Source organism: Ylistrum balloti, unplaced genomic scaffold (assembly GCF_031769215.1).
Source record: "Ylistrum balloti isolate Yb309-2 unplaced genomic scaffold, AGI_CSIRO_Ybal_v1 Utg371640, whole genome shotgun sequence".
Classification (NCBI taxonomy): Eukaryota; Metazoa; Mollusca; class Bivalvia; order Pectinida; family Pectinidae; genus Ylistrum; species Ylistrum balloti.
Genome location: NW_026782834.1, coordinates 54,139 through 75,477, shown reverse-complemented (window position 1 = coordinate 75,477; position 21,339 = coordinate 54,139). Strand labels below are relative to the sequence as shown.

Here is a 21,339-nt window from a genome sequence, read left to right as displayed (position 1 = left end):
CCTCCACATTCCATGCTTTGTTTCTTTTCTGGGTTAAACTGAAGACCAATATTTTTTGGTCTCAACTTGGTGTCTTGCGTGGTTTAACAAAAAACAGTATGTGTCTCACACAATTCATAGTACCTTGAAAGCCAGACCATTGTGCTCCATTTCCTTGGTCCAAGACACATTACCAATTTTTGATCCTCATACTGTGGGCAAAAGAAGCACAACTATATTAAATTCATGAGCATTGAGAACCTGACCTTATGGCTCAGTGAAGATGACATGAGATTGTTGACCGGGGGCTTAGGGATTTTTTGGAGCTGCTGTGAGGTTCAAGGCTGTGTACATGCCTTCCTAACTTCTGTCAGGTCAGACACAGCATGATACAATTACTGCCAACGATGACCGCCAGGGACCGTGGCCTTGTTGAGCGATTGCAATCCAGTTTGGCTCTGGCCAACATCTTGGCCTCAAAGGTTGCAGATGGACCTGACCTTTCAAAGCGCAACAAGGCCAACTGGGTGAAACATGATGCATGTTCAATAGAGTTTCCAGTACTGGATATGGAATATTTATAAACAATAACCTGCGGATCATACCAGTTGAAAGTAGCACACAGATATATTGCTGAGTAACTGACTTCTGCTGGAGACTTTGGAATTTGGGTCTATCAGCACGATGAAAATCTTCTCTGAGGCCAAATCCATTCAAGGCACAAATCACAGTCAAAATGTAATGTTTGGATTGCGTTTGACAGAAATTATCAAGATGACCCATTTAAAAATTACTATTGTGTCTGTACAGCGGGCAAGCAAACCGTTTGAATGTGTGCACATGTTAAGTGCATTTTGTATTTCTTGGGCCATGTTCAGCATCTAGAGCAAACTAAACCAGTCCATGCAACACTCAAGTTCAAACAAGCAATCACTTGAGCAGTTCTGCTGTACTAAAACGTATTGTAATGTGCTGCAAACTGCAACTGTTCTATCTCTTATTAGCTTCTCAACGTGTCACACATTATGGATCGGAACTGACAAAGGCAAAACCCGTGACTATTACAGTACATAACCCATCTAATAAGGTCACTTTATTGACCTTCATCAAAAGATTTGTATAAGGCTGCTGACTAAATCTTCAAATTGTGAAACTTCCACAAAAATGTCTTTATTTTCACAAATTTCATTTGTGTGACCTTGAACAGAGGTCAAGTTCAGCAATGTTAACCAAATTGATGCAAATTGTTTCTTGGTTTCTTAGCAAACGTGTAAAATGACAAATGTACCGGCTTTCATTTTTTCAAAGAATCCTCCTTTCGAAAGATATCAAAAGATGGCCAACTTTTAAGCAAATATGAAAAATAGACTGGTTTCGTAAGTATGCAAATTGAAGCGTCCAAAACAGTACTTTTCTCAAAAGTAATGGCTTTTTATGTGATTTTTGGCTGCATTTTTCAACATAAAAGAAACGTTTCTCCTGAAATATTGTGATACGTGGTATCAAGATGTTGGTTGGTACAATGTGCACACATTAATGACATAATTTTATTGAAATTGCCCCATAGTAATGCACTAGAAGAAATTACTTAACAACTACTTTAACACCCACCAAGGTATTAGTCAAGGACCTCCCATTTTATTAGAAATCAATTCCGAGACTAACTTTTCCGTATCTAAGCTTCTGATATCCATATCTGTTTATGGTTATCAAATTTTGAAATTCCAATTAGGGGACGATGCTAATGTTAAATTCCCATACATGTAGACCCCACCTTTGTAACGCATAAGCAGATTTCGGTTGCATGTATTTTATTTTATTGTATAAACGCTGACATTTTATTTATCATAATTCAAGGGGCTGTGAAATATACTTGTGATCTGTATTCATCTCTTTATTTATGTTGTGTTTCAGGAATATTACAAAATTTTGTACCTTAAGCAAAAACTCAAGATATGGATTAGAGGAAGAAGATTAAGGACATTATGCATTGAACATTACATTTTTGCTTGTGTTTCAGAAATATTGCAAAATTTTGTACCTTAAGCCAAAACTCTGGATATGGATTAGAGGAAGAAGATTAAGGCCATTATGCATTGAAAAATGCATTACCAAAAAACAGAAGGACAAGTACAAACCTAGCTGGGCTGTATCCTTCCAATTTTACTACATGAACATACGTCTTTACGGTAGTCAAATGTAAAGTTACTCGAGGGAATAACTTAAATTATTTACCAGGTAAAGCTACTATATGACATTATTTGTCATTCAAATGATTCTATAAAAGACACTAAAGAACAGCATTTCTTATATTGAATTTAAGAAAAAGTAGACCTATTTATGAATTTCGATGCGTCCAAGATGTAAAAAGGCAAAGATAAATATTAAGAAAATTATTCTACCAATTGACATTGAATGATAAGACGACTAGAAGCAAGAAAAACATCTCCGCTGACAAAACTACGGTACTACAGATACTTCAGACATTGATGCTATACTACAGGGATTGGCTCACGTATAATGATTAGGATATTTCAGGTGACGATACTATCATATATAACTATTACTCGAGTATGAAAATCCATTTGAGCCTTTCATGCCTTTATTTTCACATTTTCTTATCTCTACAAAGCAACGCCCCATCCCAATTACATTTGGGTTTACTTCAAAACGTCTGGGTGACGATTATGGATTAATATTGTATCACACAAATCGCCTGATATTAGCTTACAAGAAGATAGGATGTCAAAAACAGGTAAACAGTTTACAATATCTAATGACTTTATTAAGATCAGCATACCTAGTCGTTTTCTCCTATTCTACCTTTTCATGAGTCTCTTTGTGAATCTTTCTCTTGTTCATATCTTGACCTAATATGATTGACCTGAAGTTTTGATTATGATTATGTTCACATATTGTTTTTTATATCATGTAGACCTGGTATGCCGATCGTTCTAATTCGAAAGTATGTAAAATAAATAATCTGTATGGGAATGCCAGTCTGCTCATATAAGGTATTAGACTTCCAGTGAATATGTTTCTTTTTAACAGGACAACAAGAGAATGACATTGGTTGTTGAAATCGAAAGATGCCATTAATATGGATTTCCTTACAAAATCTTCTTTTTGTCAATATTCTTTTTCAGACAAGAGTTCTGTTCTTTTGTATTTTTAAATTTTTTTGTTACGATACAAAAATGAAAGTTAATGTAAATCGTGTTTGTTCAAGTATAATTTCCTCGTCTTGATGAAGATGATTTAGTGATTTCAGAGGTTTTCGAATTCTCTGTACAAAATTATATAATTGAAGATAATTTTTATTCCGTCAGTTTCACATTTTGAAATAGTTGTGTAGGTACTTGATTTAAAGTGTCTTATGTTTAATGATCGTCTAATTATCGTAAATTAAACAAGAAAAAGACACGAGAGAGATACGGAGATGAACTAACACGAATAAAAAATTGTTCGAAGAGCAGGGCATTCAGCCCTTGTATGCACTCAGTATCGGTCATTTTTAATATCTTATATAATCTGTGACTTTGAAGAGCTCGACTATTGCTGAGCATTGCTGATATAAAGAATGACACAAACGCCAAACATACACTTTGTGCAAAACTTTATTACTCCTAAGTATACAATGCACATAAACTTCCATAAACAATCACACGCGTACAATACCGTTATTTACATTTACACACACACACACACACACACACACACACACACACACACACACACACATATATATATATATATATATACATAGCTGCCTCGCTCACACAGGTCTTTATGAATAGCTGTCTTGCCCACTCAGGGCTACATAAAGATTTGTCTTTTTTAGTGTATCTATGGTACATCTATGGCACGCGTCACAACTGTCCCAAACCATCATGTGTTAAGGATTGGAGCGACGCAAATATGATTATATCTAAGCATTGTTTCCTATTATAACACAAATATATATACATATAGCTTAATTATATAAGGTTTCTTATTTACTTTCATATCATAAACGAACACTATTGCTTTTGCAACTTATCGAAAATGTTTATTGTAGACGTTTAATAACCACGTTGTTCATTCTGACAATTGATAACTACTAAATACACCAATCTATTTACATAAAAAAAACTTTTCACGTATTAGCAAAATGTGTATTGTATTCTCCTGTATGAACTTACCGCAAACTGTATTTTCCGCTGGTGTACCCATTTCAACTAAAACAAGTTCAAACAATAACTCAACCACTACGCTCACTTAAATGCATCAATCCCCCTCTTTTGACCCTACTTTTGTTCGCTTTATGCACTCCGATCCAATGTTTCCATATCTTTCATAAGGATAAATTATTTCAAGAAAAAACAATACAATAAGAATTAGAAAAAAATGACGCAATTATAAAATAGAATCGATGTAAATAGTCGTTATAAACTTATAAAGTAGATATATACTGGTAATAGGTACAAAATATGGCTGGGACTGCGACACTTATAGAATTTCTAATTTCTGCGAGATCAGTTGAAAAGCATTGTGACGAGCTTGATAAATATATGTCAAGTGGAAAGGAATTTCACTCGCTCTTCGTCACATAATTGTTTATTCAGGCAAATATTGGAGAAAACGGACACTTTCACGCCAACTTTCAAAAAACATTTCGGCTCTCTATGAAAACAGTATGTGAATGTGTGACGTTATTTATTATCTAAACCTGACATCACAGCAAGCAATACTGCTCTTGTGTAATACCCAAAGCAATCTCATGATTCTACTTACAGAAAAATAGTCATGGTGTTACTATATCTTAATTTGTTAACTTCAGTATCACAGATTTTTTTTTACAGATATTTTAATACTAGTAGTATTTGTTGTGTTCTCGGAAGATCCATAGTTTATGCATGTGCAAGCTCTCCTTCATGGTTAGCTGTAAAATATATCGGAAAGCAAAGTGGTATTTGATTGCTTGATTTGCGTGCCTTAGTTTACCGACGTTAATAATCTTTGTTATTGTATTTTGTAAATATCAACAGAACGACTGTGGTACCGATGTGATTGCTGTAGTGGAGGCCAACCAGCTTACTCCCAAACACACCAAGCAGGGCTTTGTGGATGACGCTAAATACAAGTACAGTAATAAACACGTATAGTTGGTCAAAGTCGTGGTTTTATTATATAAGATGTACTGTTACTGTTGTTAAGAGTATGCAATGAAAGAATTTTTTTTAGATGCCAAATGAAGCTAATTTATTGCTACAAGTAATTCAATTTCATTTCGTAAAACAAAATGTTTGACATAACGTTTAAAGGATTTCGACTATATTGCATTGTTTTATACTGCATTGGTTCTTAGACAGAGTGTAAAATAAGACATGGTTGATTACCAGAATTGTGTTGTATCCCTGTAGAGAGAGCGTTTGAATGGGTGAGTTGCAATTCATGTTGTAATAACAACTCTTAATGAAATAATTATTACATTAAGCGTTGCGACTGTTACGCTTTATGTAATTGATTTCTTCCTTAGTCAAACATATTTTTTTATGAATTCATATGACAGGTAAAATTTATCAATAATTTAGTCTTTACAAATAATGCAGGATATCTATTTATATTGTATCTTTTGCTCTTTGATTGATATGTAACTTGTTGTAATATTGTTCACATATTACATTTTTCAGTTCATTTCTGCAGGCTATTTCAAAAAAGCTGAGAGACTATTGGAAATATAAAAAGGAAACTGCTGACGACATGTAAGCCGTTTTCCTCTTAAACCTTTCGAAAGACGTAAGACGTACCAAGGACTTCTACAAATGTAGAACTAAATACATGAAACCAAGAAACACATAAAATCCATAAAAATCATATGTCAAACGAGGAGGTGGAACAAACAAAAAAGAAAATGGCATCTCCAAACACAGATATAGTTCTATTTATGTAACCTTACATACGTGTGAAACGCAGGAAATGAATTATGTTTTTAATATTTCACATTTCTCTTTGTGTAACATCAGAGATGTCATTTCATCAGTGATTGACATTTCTAAGAATCGGACTCTTCAAGAAGAAGACATAGAGTGGTATAATCCCTTTCCACAAAAGCACATGCATTTCAAACAGTTATAAAGACCTGCAACAACTGATTTTAAACATTTTAAATATATAGTACTGATTTGGTCTTCATTGTCCTGTAGGTCTGAGGAGCTAAACGCACCGTACTTCTATATCCAGTGTGATAACTGCGATAAATGGCGGCGTATTATCGATGGAGGAGAAACAGATGACATCCCCGAAAAATGGTTTTGTCGCTTAAACGACGACCCCGCACACAAGTGAGCATATTTTTCTTTCACAATTTAGAAAAATGAAAGATGACACAATGGATTTAAGATGAAACCATGACATTTATCATATATCTGCATTTATGTAGGTAGTGAGATTTCCAAACTGTTATTTAAACTTTATTATAATGCTAAGTATTGTTGATCACTTGACATGTACAGGGGAGATGGGTCTCGATATGGAAGGAAACTCAATGTGGTCGAGCAGGTGCTAGATATCTTTTCACAACATATCCAGAATCTCACCGCGGTCGTTTAGGCCATGTGCGTTATAGTTATGTTAATGTGTTTTGTTTTTTTTTCATTTCATCCCAGTCGTTGTGACATAGAGGAGGAACCGGAAAAAGAGGATCTCACAGGAGAAGAAAAGTAAATACCCTTTGTCATTTTTCTAAGAAACTAGAATGCGAATTTGTAAATTATCTTTTACAAATCTGGAGCATATTCTTCTGAAACATTTTTCAGATATATTGATTCCAAAGAAGAAATAGATTGACTATGTTTATCATATACATGCATACCCACCTGATTTAGAATCAAGCACACAATAGTCTTTTCTACATAATATTACAGTCGTTATGACAATCTCATTGGGAAATATTCTACTTCTTAATGTGACTAGAAGCTGGATGCATTTGGTTCTCGTTGGCTTGTCTATGGATTCCGTTGTTGGATACCTTGATCTCATTTGAGAACGTGACATTTCTTACTCTGATTGACCAAGGATTACATGGCGAGTGTTCGATGAAGCAAGAGATGCTTTCTCTTCTCGAACAACTTTTCTTATTCTCCTTGTACTTTTATATTGAATAAGAGATTTGGATTAATTTTCTGTTGATATGTTGGCACTTTTTTTCACCCCATGCTTTTCGACATAGGAAAACCGCACAAATCCCTTATTATCCAAACAGGTTTTTTTTTATTATTATTTGATAAAACGTCAGTGTATAAATAGATACAAAACAGATATTTTGTTAGAAAACTGGAAAAGATATATTGATTGTTAAACAACTTTAAGAAAAGAAACGCTATGAGTAATAACACAGAGAAATATACATTCAGTATATTTAGGCTTTTTCGAAAATCTGATTAAACAATAGACACTCAATAATTACTTTACTATCTTGTTCAACAATATAACTTGTAAAACAATGAATGTCCATATATGCTATACTACATTTATTCAAATGGTACATGTAAAGGTCACGTTGTTGAAATTTACATATATCACGTATGAACAGCAGATCTACGCTGACGGCATATCTAACCAAAAGGTTTGGTATGAAGTTAATTCACGATAGTTATTTATAAAATATGCGTAAAAATATATCAGTTTTTAATAGGTGGGAGTATACAGCGTGTGTAAAAGCTGACCGTATGCCTTGAACTTAAATAAAAATGTAGTGGTAAAACAAAGTGAGGGTTGAGTTTATCAGTATACGTTGTATTTCCTACATATATGATGTAAAATGATATCTGGTATGTAATTGTAAATTTCACTTTTTAAACATTGTAGATTATGAACGTGCTGGTATCTTAAATACATTGTATTTACATGATGAGAATGAATTTATTAGTAAACGTTGCAAGGAGAGATCGATTATGTGAATCATACTTGCAGTTCTTAAAAAATTTGAACCAACAGTGATTTGGCAAATAGTTTGAAGCGGCTATTACCTTAGATTTCAACATCGGGAAATGAAGAATTCGGCTTATGAATCGTAAAACATATCCATAATAAAGCGATACATGCGCCTATAATGTCAAACACATTTTCGGCGTCGGAACATTGTTTATCTTGACTCCTGTTTATAAACATGTTCACGCTCGGTTGATTACAAAGAAAACCGAGTGGGTCACATGGCTTGTCACGTGACGAAATAATTTACATCCGCCGCAAAGGAAAATGGATTACGAGGTAAACAAACACACATGTCTTATGTATGACACTTGATTTTGCTAATTCTTGTTTGCAGTAAAGGATTCTATAATGTTATACTGTATAATTTTAAAAACCAATCTTAGTAATTCGTTTCGTTTGGCTTGTCGTGCGAGAATTATCTATGTCAATCGAGGGCGCAAAAATAGTTGGGCCCAAAAGAGGGCAGTTACAATCGGAAAAGAAAAAACTCATTTTGCAGAAATGCACAGGAATTGATACTTTCTCTGTAAACATTAATAAGTATTGTTTACCATTTAACACGTGTCTATGTGTTTATTATGAAGGTTATGTTTATCACCACGGTCGTTATTATCACAGTAACACCAGTACCGTCATATTTTACGAATACCCCAATTGGGTCCCACTTTGCAGTCAACAACAAACGCACGTTGTCGATAGTAAATTCAAGCGAATAACACAACTATTTTCATTCAAAATTTATCAGATAACACTTTTAGTAGTGTTGCTCATAACATATTCACGCGTCAAACACTGGATATTGGAATGTAATCAATGACAAGTGGATACGTTATAATTATAGGGCTGCTGTTAAGAATCCGTATTCAGTCCAAGATCCCCCTTCATTTTTCGCCATTTATCGATATCCTGTTAATATAAATTCTTTTCTGGTCTGACTCCTTCCTCTTACACTTTCTGCAAGGTAACTTTTAGGTCCTCGTCGCATTTCCGTATTTGCGTCCGCCATATTGCTTCTTTCTAGACTTATACGTATGCGCAGCATCATGGTTACGTAATGTATGAATTAGATCAAGACCGCACTGTTTTAGTTGTATAAAATACTATTGGAAAATAGAACGTTTTATATCGTTTTATCGTAGAGTTTTTTTTAACATTATAGTCGCTTTAAGGTAAAACAATAGTTCAGTAGTCAACATTAATAATCTTCATTCTTTTTTGTATAAACAATACACTCTGTGTACATTTGTCAGTATCATTTCGAAGTTTTCATGGCTAATAGAGAGTTTTGATATTTCAGGAAGAACAAGCAACTATCAAAACAAGGAGTAAGTAGTTTTAAGCAAAGTTATGGATTATGAACTCAGAAAAATATATATGGAAAAAACAAATGATCACGTAAGTACATCCTGATGTCATGAGGAATTTCTCTCTAAAATCATCGTCTTAATATCTCTTTCATTTCTCTTTTAGAGCTCAGGATTTCAATCGAGATCGGAAAACAGACTCGATTCAGATGATCAAGTACGTTTTTTTCTTATCAGACCCAAAAAGATATCTGCATGTTGTAGACGGTTTTCATAAAATAATATCAAAAATATCGTTTAAAACTTTTTAAAAGAATATGTCAAGATCAACATGATTTCTAGACTGTTTGAGCGCCTTTAAAGTATGCAAGCAAACGAAGAAGGGAAAGAATTCTAATGAAATTGTCATGATTATACCAATGACATTTTTACAGACTTTAAGGACACAAATCCGGGGATCCTTGGTAAACGACATGGACAGAAGTCAAGTTGACGAAGAGAGTACAGAAAACACCACTGAGTCAAAAAAGGTACCGGATCAAATGGATAAGGCCTTTTAGATCACCTGAAACGATGTCAAGTGATAAATTGTGATTCCATCGTCAATAATAAGTAAATAATTGACAGCTTTGAACTCTGCTCAACGTTCCCTGGACCAGTTTGAAAAAAATAAGCAAAAACCTCCTTTGGCCAAAGGTGAACCGTTATTTAGATTCAAACGGCTCAGAGGTACCCGAGAGTAGTGGCCAAAAGTGGTGTTTTTTATTCTTAATTTTGAATTCACATCTACATTTAGTAATGACAGGAACACATACAGTTACATGTTTACACAGAACAGACAGATCCATATATCCAACTACGCACAGACATGTTTCATTTACATGAATGTAAATGTAAAGGAAAATATCAGAAAAATAATAGGCATTAACCTTTATCATAATGTTACCGGGGGTTACCGCGCTGATTGTTGGTTCATTCAGTGCTTATTATTGTTAAAAGAACCCTACAACAAATGAATACAACATTCACTTACCACATCAACCGTACACATCTAACGATCGCCTGGACATTCAAGGGAGACAATTTTAACGTGATAATAATTTAGCATTAAAAGCAATAAAAATGACAAATCCGTCAGATTAACCCTATCAAACTATTCTAGTCATAAATATAATTTTAGATTATACAATTGAGACAACTAGAGATAATTTAACTAGTTATTTACTAATATAACAATGAAATACTTCATAATTTAATTCCGACGTTATGGAGCATTACGGTGACAATACTTTCTACAGAATATTTACAAGATAGGAAATTACGCTTCCTTACTGTTATTAAATGCACATAACAGCAAAATACATCAAACACTAGGTCAAATAACCTGAATACACACTCGTCCTACATAATAGTGCAGGGGCTCCAAGAACAATGACAGACACCGTGCAGTTACAACACCGTGCAGTTACAATATGATTCTGGCTGTAATCACAAATAGATACTTGATACAGCAACTATAAAATAGCCGGAGATACAAATAAAGCACTTTATAATCTAAGTTGTCGGGACCATGTCCGAAATATATCCAAATAATTGGCCTAATGCATCTAATATTTGCATTTGATTGTATTAATTGATTAACAAATGCAAACATACGAAACACAACTTAATCTATAAAAATATCAATTAAATACAGTCCTGTGACACACTCTCCCTCCCAGATGAATGACCTCCGTGTCATCGTACTGGGGTTAAAGGTCACCTGTAATGAAATAAAAAAAAACCCAGCAAATATATTTATGAATAAAACAACTGCAAAATAAAACAGTAAAACAATCATGTATTACCACTGACAATTGACAGTAAAGAATCCAGAACTCTGTCAAGTATTTTCTCTAGATTTCCTTCTGCAATTAAATTCTGTAAATATATGGCACATGCCATATACTCTGAAGGCACTGGAGACTGGCGCATGACATAATCTCCTGAGGTCTGCCATTTTGGTTGATGACACGTTCTTTTAGTCCTAGGAACAGGTGTTGGCCGAATCCTGACAGGACCTCTTGTTACGGCATTGTCCGATGCCGTTTCTTCCCCTCCTGAAAAGTTGAAGTCTGTCATAGGTAAAGATTGGTGATCCTCAACAGTAGAGGTCTGATCGTCATCGGCACCGTTCTTCACCCCAGTCCTTTCAGATGACGAATCGTCACTCGCTACTGGAGAGACATCAAGATATAAAATAGAGTGTCTGTTTCATGTAGGAAACGAGAAGAAAAGAATTGCAGATGTTGAATGTGGAGGGCTATTTTATTTGATAATAGGTTAGGTTTCCTGTTTCCTGACATCCTACATTAAGTTATTCACAGTTTCTGTTTCTGAGTAGCAAATTGAACACAGTGGACTAGCGATTGTACCTACTTTAATTAGTTTTAGTTTAGAATTTGAGGTAAGAATATGTATGGTGCGCTAGTCTTTTGGAGTTTAGTACATTGTAGAAAGGGTCTGGCAGACATTTGCGAATTGAAGATATTTATCTATGAACTTGAAGACAGTTTGCATGAAGTTGATATTTCTTGAAGGCTCTTTAACATATAGAAAAAGTTATCTTTGTTCTTGGTCAGACCTTAACTAATCTACGTGCATATTCCGTATTTATATCTTCTTTTGAATTATGCAATTAGCTTTAAACACATCTTCCCTAAAGCTATTTGTATATTTAACTACATTTTAACATTTATTCACCACCAATGTTCATCGGAAACTTCATACCCAATTTACTGAACGACAGTTTGACTTTGCTCTTCTCAAATATCATTTTCTTTTTCTTTAATGATACTGCATGGATAATTTAGATCACGTTATCTTTCCTTTGATGACAATGATTAACTTTCCACTCTCTTTCTATTTATTTATCGTTTATCGAATTTTGGCTTGGTTCTTATAGTATACAAATAATGAATATTACAGGCACCAGAAACAAAGCGTAGGCCATCATTACCTGAAAATCCCGACATAACTCCAGTGTTCAATCCACATATGCCTGATACACGGAACAATTCAGTATTGGATGAAAGACTGGTCGTAGGTTTCCATTTAGTGTCTCACATATCTTTCCGGTCACTTTCTTGCTCAAATGCAGATGTCTATTTTACTACGTAGAGGCGAGACTATTTTGGTTCTTTCGAAGGTTGTGCTCAGTTGCAAATTCACAATTGAAATTTGAATGCAGAAGATTCCATTTGTTCGGATGATTTTTTTTCTTAGAAAACAAAAATCGTCAACATACATCATCATTAGTACATATAAATGGTCAAATGCGTCCTACATTTGCAGGTTGAGGGTTCTTCAACAATTTTTTTTGAAAGCAAATTAAAATCAACTTAATAATCAGTTATCTATGTCATTATCATAAAGTAGACATGTGCCACAACTATACTCTTTCTGAATATAACTCGGTCAGCGATTCATTAGACATTTACATTTGTTGAACAATGATTTCAAAGCTTAGTTAAATACTAAAATTTAAAAGAATTAATTTGATTGAAACAAGCATTTATCTAATTAAATAAATGACAAGATAATATATCATAACTTGTTCTATCAAGCACTTTATATGAGAGATAAGCGAAGAAACAAAAGCTAGAGGAAAAAGAAAGAAAAGAAACTTAGTGTTTTCCCATTGACATACTACCCGAATATACGCATTAAACTATTCATTCATTTAACTGTGATATGAAAAAAGGCCATACCCATCAAAAATTGTTCGCAGGAAATTTTCCGTGGTTCTGGGCGATTATATATGTTTGACTTTCAATCATATATCAAATCATGGTACAAGGATTTGGTGAAATTCAATTTACCACGAACTGTAGTGACCGAGAATAAAGCGAAAATGTTTCCAAACAAATATCGACCATTTTATGTCACCTTTAATCAGGAAAGAGAAATTAGAACAAAAATCCGCCATTTAAAATGCATCTTTTCTCTTCCGCATTGCTTTATTTATTGCATGGTTTACAGACACCAGGAACAAGTAACAGGAAACCTGGGAAGAAAGTCAATAGAAAACGGAATGCTAATGAGAACATGACGTCTATGAATTTAGAGGTAAGAAATATAATTATCTTAATTTTTTATCTCAAAAGTATTCAGATTTAAGGGTCTATATGCACTATGTATTTATTCGAATCAGAACAGTTATTTCGAATGAGATTATCATATCTGTTCGTTACATCAGATATTGCTAGAAAGATAAGCAAGAGAATAACACCCTTACCTTAACCTTACAAACGTTTGATGATATTCAATTTAGTACTAACTTTAGTGACAGAGAATAACAAAAATGTGTTTCCCAATGAATATCGACCATTGTACGTATAGCGTAACCTTTAATCAGGAAAGAAATTAGAACAAAAATCCCGCCGTTTAAAATGCATGTGTTCTTTTCTCTTCCGCATTGCTTTATTTATTGCATGGTTTACAGACACCAGGAACAAGTAACGGGAAACCTGGGAAGAAAGTCAATAGAAAACGGAATGCTAATGAGAACATGACGTCTATGAATTTAGAGGTAAGAAATATAATTATCTTAATATGTTATCTCAAAAGTATTCAGATTTAAAGGTCTAATAGCACTATGTATTTGTTCGTTTCATCAGATACTGTAGGAAAGATAAGCAAGAGAATAACACTCTGACCTTAACTTTATTTTAACTCATCTTGTGAATACCACAACAAAGTTGGACTGAACGTTAGCAATGACTTAAGTTTTGAAATAGTCTAAGCTGGATGTTACATTGATGTGAAGTTTATAGCAGTGCTAAAATTGAACTCTAATTTTAGGTTCGTCAATATGTTTATCAATGCTAATAGTATGTCTCCATGAAGGTAGCATCATTACTAAAATGCGAATTTTTATTCGTAGTATTTTCTGGACTGGTCATCTATTTTGCTTCCTGCTGCAAGGTATGTTACTCTTCTAAGTAACACGCACGTTTGTTGAAAATTGTACAAGAGACACAAAAGTACATAGCACCTTCAAAACAAATTAGGAATTAAATACATTTTATGGTATGGTTATGAATACACTACATCATATATTTGTTTTATCCTCTAAAAATGTATATGTAACGATAAGGGCGAAATTGCTGGAGTCTATAAAGCGGGTGAGGAAAATCAGAATCGATCACAATAATTTTAAAAGAAGAGATCGAGAAGTGCACGTGCCGAAAAATACAATCAATAAAATAAGGAACATTTTTTGTCTCCAAGGTTTCAAAATTTAAGCCCTCTGCATTAGTAAATGATGTACAGTTGAATTCATTACTTGGCTCAACATTTTCTTTTTCTTAACTGTGTGTCTTTGGCTTAACCTTCGAGATTGCAGTTGGTAGATACTACTAGTGGACTTTTAAACCCCAAATATCTATAACCTGTACGCAACGTTTTAACTCATTCAAATATTGAAACTGTTCAGAATATACACATGTACTTGACATTAATTTATTATTTTCAAATGTATGAAAACTAGGAATGAACGTTTTTTAGGAACAACCCATGAAATACGTTTAAAAAATGCTAGGTCCCAAGGGCCTGTGATATGACATTATTAGTGTCAAGAACCATGGGTGTACCACAGCATTACTATTTCGTAAAAACAAAAGTTAACACTATTAAATGATATTTTCTTAGAATATGTAGAAACTGCTCAAAATTATGATATAAAGCATATATCAAAATATCGCAAAATATGTATTTTAATACATGAAAAATGTTTGAATTTTAGGCACATTTTAGGTATGACAACTTTTCACGGAGATGATGGACGTAGTTTCGATTCTCTTACACGAAAATAATTTTTATATTAATTTTTAAGTATCATATAAAGGCAATAATGAAATTTTCAGAAAAAAAATAGATTGCAGACAATATAAATGCGATCATATATATATGCTATCTCATCAATTCCTATGTATTCACGTATTTAAACGACATTTCAACTTAGTTTATCGTTTCTCTGCTTATATTGATGAAGTGTACATTCATACACAACATAAGAAAACTCCACTTGCTTTTTAGAATCTTGTATATTAGCTAATTTTGATCCGTTATATTTACATAAGTAATCATCTTTTCTTTCACGCAGTATTTATATTTGATCTGAATCAGCGATACCCTCATCTGCTTATGTAAAGAAATAGATCCGTAATCGCAGAATTGAGTTTTTGCATGTATGAGTTGTTGCACCAAAGAAATTATACTCTCTAATGTAACTGAACTAACTTCTTTGTTAGTATTTGATATTTGAATTTGATGTAACTTTCGTTTGTTAGCACTCACCACAATGAAGGAAGCAATAACGAAATCGACGATGACAATGCCTTACCTAAACGACAGCGATTGTCTTCCAAAAGCAAGTGTTTGAGATCAAACATCACGAATCAGGCTACATCACAGGACGAACAAGAGGAGGAACAACAGAAGGAACAATCTTCAACACTAAATCATTTTTGTGATGTTGAAACTCAAACCAAGGAAATGGCCCGAATATGTAGTAGAGAATGTATGCAGACAGAGGAGGAACTGCGTAAGAATATAGAGAGTGAAAAGAGGAGAGCATCAGATGCCGAAAGGTCTCTAAAAGAAGTCATGTCAAATATGAATATGGAAGAGGCTAACAGAAAGAGGAGTCTTTCTGAGAGAAAGATGGAAGATGCCAAAACGCAAACAAAAGAAGTTATCCGAATGTGTAATAGAGAGTGTATGCAAATGGATGAGGAATTGCGTACGAAAATAGCGCGTGAAGAAAAGAGAGCAGTTGACGCTGAAAGAAAATTCAACGAGGCAACTCAGAATGCATTGTTAGCTGAGAAAAAGGTGGTTGATTTTGCAGATACAAAGGTAAAAGAGGCAGAAAAGAAATTGAAAGAAACTGAGAAAAGAATTGAAGAGGTTAACAGAAAAGAAAGAGAAGCAGATGGAAAATGGAAACTGACTTGCGACAGACTTCGGGAGGCAGAAACCAAAGCAAACAGTTTGGAAAAGCGCTTAGTCACATTTCGGAGGAATGTTTATACATTCTTGCGAACAAATGAATGTACTGGCAACAGTATTGGTGGAGAGGAGGAAGTCGAAGAAATAGTTTCGGAAATCATTCGGCTTTAGACTTTTTTCCATCTGATCGAATATGTGCATGGAGTTGACATAATTATTTACACAGAGTTGATAGAATGAATGATTTAGGTAGTTTATAACTGGATAGCTTAGATTGTATAGATATTTTGAAATTTTCCTGATGTTTGTATAGCGCAATTTTTTACGAAGGTTGATTAATTTAGATTCATTTAAGTTCGTGAATGATTATTTTTCAATTTGTCTATCACAAATTTTCATGAAATGAGGTAGCCGCAGATCTGCGCACCTGCGAAATGTGCCTCTTTGGTAATATACTATAATATCGCAGTTAAAAACACGCTTTGCAGGTAATATCAATTCATTAGCCAAAGCAGAAATTGGGAAGTGTTTTCTTAATAATTTTGTCGCATTTGTAGATAGTTATATTTGATTTACAATGAAGACCCATACGATATCTTTTTTTCTTGTAAGACGGAATTGGAGATTCTTATAAATATTTAGTGTCAACTAAACGTTTTACTTCACGATGTCAAGAGCAAAGATTATATCGTACACGAATTATTTTTGTACTTTTATTTGTATATTGTATTTTTTATTCTATCTAACGAAACATGAATTAAGGATTAAGAAAAGCAGGATTAAGTATCACTTATTTGCAATCAAGGGATTATTCTGTCCTCTTATATGATCTAAGCTGACACTAAGCAAACAAAAGAGGAAGTCAACATTCATTTTTGTTTCAGGATATTTAGATTTGTAATCTAATCGGAGAAATCTATAAAAGGCATTGATGTATACAAGTTATTATTTCTCATTAATTCGAAGACCTTATTAAGAAAGGGACCTCGGCATTCTTAAGTTATAAAAGTTTATCTATAAACTGAATATTTTAAACATCTGCTTCGGCATGGCGGGGTTAAGACAATCCGCTGAATGAGTTTTAAACATTTTCGATGAATCTCGAAATTTAAATACTGAAAGGAGCTTTGTTATATAACCGATGATGCCTTTACGATTAATATAAATTCGTTAAAAAAGACCATACTCTTTCTTACATATGAGACCAATAAGATTTTTTCCTAGTTTGAGGGTGAGACAGAGAAATCTCTACTGGAGGAAAAATTCTCGACTGTTTAACACGAGACTTTTCTCTGTCCTACAGTCAATGAATGAAATTATCCTATTTTCTACCCCTTACCTCCAGCAGAGCGACGTCTTTAATTGGTCGGTAATATCTTGTTAGTTTTCAAATGTGGGTTCATCTGGGAACTAAGTTAATCACAGAACAGAGATAATTCATATGTTAAGATAGCATGTTCAATGCATAACTTAGTCACAAAGACTTGTAAAAATACATCTATTTAAACAGTTATTGCAATATATTGTCGATTGCTAAATAAATTTCAATTCTGAATACACATATGTCCCTGATGGGATCCTTTCATTAAATGTAACTTAAAATGAATCGTAAGCATATATATATTTTTTAAACACATCAAATTGAGTACATCTATTTATACACAACTGAAACTTGTTTCCGTCAAAAAATGTTTAAAGCAACACGATTTAAATTTGAATTCCCTTACGAGGTAATTTTATCCAACCAGTTAAATTTTATATTTGCCACGAAATAAGATTAGCTATTGCCGATCTTCAAGTAGAAAGATCCTTCATCCGTAATCAGGAAGTTATGAAGTACTTTCTGATCATGAGTATTCAAGTAATTACTAATTGAATCGAATCGAATAACAAAGAGTATAATTGTATTTTATATGTCTAGCATGTGTATGTGTACAAGTTTCATGAGAAAACCCCTAGGTAGTTGTATCTAGCGCTTTTCCAGTAAAGAAAAAACATCTAAAGAGATATAATAACATAGGGCCAAATGTACTCCAACAATGTTTAAAATGACTGAAAAAACTTTGTGAACTGAATAATATTTAGTAATATATATCCTTCTTGATATGATGTAACTTACATAGCATGTGGTATTAGCTAACATAAGGATGATATGACATAACAGTACAAACGAAATTATTTGGACATGTTGACGCATTATCACTTTTTAAGCACTTATTGATAATCGCCATATTAAGAATTTCTAAAAAGTGTAATTGGCAGCTTTGTATTTTAGCACTTTCACTTTCATGATTTTGACATTGTTATGATGAGATGTGGTATATTATTTGATAAGAATGTTATCGTAGTATGTAGTATAGTATATAAAATATATAATGCATTGTAATATTGTGTTATTTTCTTAATATAATGTTAACCACACATGACACAGTATAGTATAATAAATTATATTAATCTCATTATTCTTGGATTCCAAATTTTTTGTATGGTCTGGTCCCACTTTTTGTGGTCCCAAATATTGGGCTAGTCTAGTTTGCTCTGATCGGTCTGGTCCCAATTTTGTTGTCTGGTATAATTTCATTATTTTTATTATTAATTCATAAATATCTTAAGTACGCTCACTTTACTTGGTATCATTGATTGTTGTAATTTTTCTTCCATTTTCATCCAATGGATATAGTATTGCGAAGTGGATATCAATCAATCAAAATCATTGTTATAAAATTATAAGATAAAACATGTTACTTGATATAATATTGAACATTGAATTTACTCAACTCAGTTGTGAGTCATTGCGGTCATCGTCTACATAACGTGTATTACACCTGTGATATCTTTACACACTGGTACATCACAGGAATTTTGCAGCAAAGCAAGCAGTTAATGCTAACACACACCAACATACGAGTGCGGCTGATGCAACAAATCCATGTGTTTGAACTTTAGCGAAACTTAATAAATCGGTACTGGTAAAATGCAAAACGATCTTAAAAGAAAGGCAATGTCTCTAATTTTCTAATTCGATAGGTAAGAATGCAACAGTGAAAGCATCGATGGACCATTTATGTCAAGACTGCAGGTGATATATGAGTTTATATCCGAACAGAAAAAGAAATAGTGTTTTGGTAGATATAAGATTTTGCGCGTAATCATAAGGTCATGTGGCAATTTGACATCTGAATAACATTGATCAATTAGACTCTCGTTTTCAATTGTGTGTTCAGTAAAGAAGTTAAATATAACTGATTTTTAAACTATTATTATGAAAATATAAACATTTATTATATATTGTTTCAATTATTAGCTTACAAACTGATACACCTGCGAACAAAAGATATAAAACATGAAATCATATTGCTTACCTTAGCCATGATTCTATCAAAAAGCTGGTTTATCTGTATCTGGTTAATGTAAACTTAAATGGCTGTTTGAATCTAATTGATATTTATAACAAAATTACATCAAATGGGCGAAATGGTACATGTGATTACAAACACAAAATCACACGTTTCTTGTGTGCACACTCACTCTTCCAACACACATTCATACATATACATTTATATTTAACATTCAAGCAATATATACCCAATAAAATTGCTAAGCATCTGAACCAGGATTAAGTGAATAATAGAAAAGAGGTAGATGAATAGATATTTTCAGCTGTACGCTAGAATTTGTTTTATATAACTGTCAGTGTTGTTGGCAAGAATTCTTTTCAACATCCATTAACTTCAATTGCAAGATATTTATGTCACTTGGACTCTTATTCTGGTATTCTAAATGAGCTTCATTCAATTTATACTTAATGTTATCAGGACCTACAAGCAAAATGTTTGAGAAATAAGATGATGCATGCTTCATTAAAATGTTTACTTATCCCTGCTGCCGGCATGTCCACATTAGAGTAAACATACCATATCATTTTTTTCATTAATTGATACTAGTAATGTGGACAATGACTGCACAGCTGGATGGAGTACTTTCATTGTTACATTGCCCGACTAGCGCAGCTCCTTACCAGCATGAAACTAAATATACTGATATTCTTTGCTCAATATTATATCCATAAAAAAAGAAGAAGAAAAATGACCAGATCAACGGGACTAGATCATAACGCACCAGTCAAGACCAAAATTCGGGACCAATCCGACTACACCAGATCATACCATGAATATACTGTTCTGTAGATGACGACTCACCTCACAGACCAATTAGTTGCCCTACTGCAATGCTGATAAGCTGGAAGCAGTAGCTATGCATGGTGCGAATATCCAACAAAACAATAACTGGTAGAGATTGACTATTTTCGACCAGTTGTCGCGGTATCAAAATGACGGGCAATTTATGAGGTAATATATTGTGGCTGCAAGAAAAAAGTTCCCCGGAACTGTATGTGTCGCCTGCATAAAGTGTCACGGTCCACCCAGAAATTGAACTGGATGCGCATCGATCAACCATAAAGTTGTAATACCAAATTTCATTTCTATAACTTGAAGCATAAAGGGAAAACTGCGCAAAGCAATATTCCTGAGAAATTTTCTAAGTTTAAAGGGGCATAACTCTGCCAAAAAAGGTCACAGACAGTCGGGAATCGAACTTAATCTGTACCCTTGCAACAAAAAAGCCATAAGCCAAATTTCATTTTGATAACTCAAAGCATTACAGAAAAAAGTCCGGAAAGCTTTCGTACGGACGACGACGACGACGACGACGACGCATGACGACGGACAAAGTAATCCCTAAGTGTCCGTCAGCTCTGCAGGCGACACAAAAAGTAACGCTGCCGGGAGGAAGTCCAAACAGGAATCACTTCCTTATCGTCATCTGTCAAAAATTAAAGATTATGGTAAGTTTAATTGCCTATCAAATATATTAATATTTCAAACTGCTCTTATATATATCTGTTCCTTGAGTGAAATATAAAATTAATTTCGTTTTACATTCATAATATTTGTTCGCAAATGAAGATAAGAGAAACCTACATATAAAATTGGAAAAGAAAAATCTTTCCACTTTCCCCTGCTCATGGTGCACCTTTAGAAAACTGTGAGGGTCAAGGAGAACCTAATTTACATATGTTATAATCCGA

The 21,339-nt window shown here is 33.6% G+C and overlaps 1 protein-coding gene across 1 annotated transcript in view; it reads left to right on the top strand.

Moving 5' to 3' along the window:
- Positions 1–16,421, top strand: part of LOC132563205 (MORC family CW-type zinc finger protein 4-like) — a 32,953-nt gene extending 16,532 nt beyond the window's left edge. Inside the window, 14 exon segments of the mRNA XM_060227956.1 lie at positions 2,000–2,128; positions 2,612–2,734; positions 5,007–5,101; positions 5,652–5,723; positions 6,165–6,302; positions 6,627–6,680; positions 9,251–9,278; positions 9,424–9,474; positions 9,692–9,787; positions 12,225–12,338; positions 13,278–13,364; positions 13,741–13,827; positions 14,182–14,222; positions 15,590–16,421. Of these exon segments, the coding sequence (XP_060083939.1) occupies positions 2,000–2,128; positions 2,612–2,734; positions 5,007–5,101; positions 5,652–5,723; positions 6,165–6,302; positions 6,627–6,680; positions 9,251–9,278; positions 9,424–9,474; positions 9,692–9,787; positions 12,225–12,338; positions 13,278–13,364; positions 13,741–13,827; positions 14,182–14,222; positions 15,590–16,421 (1,947 nt within the window).
- The last annotated feature ends 4,918 nt before the right edge of the window (positions 16,422–21,339 follow it).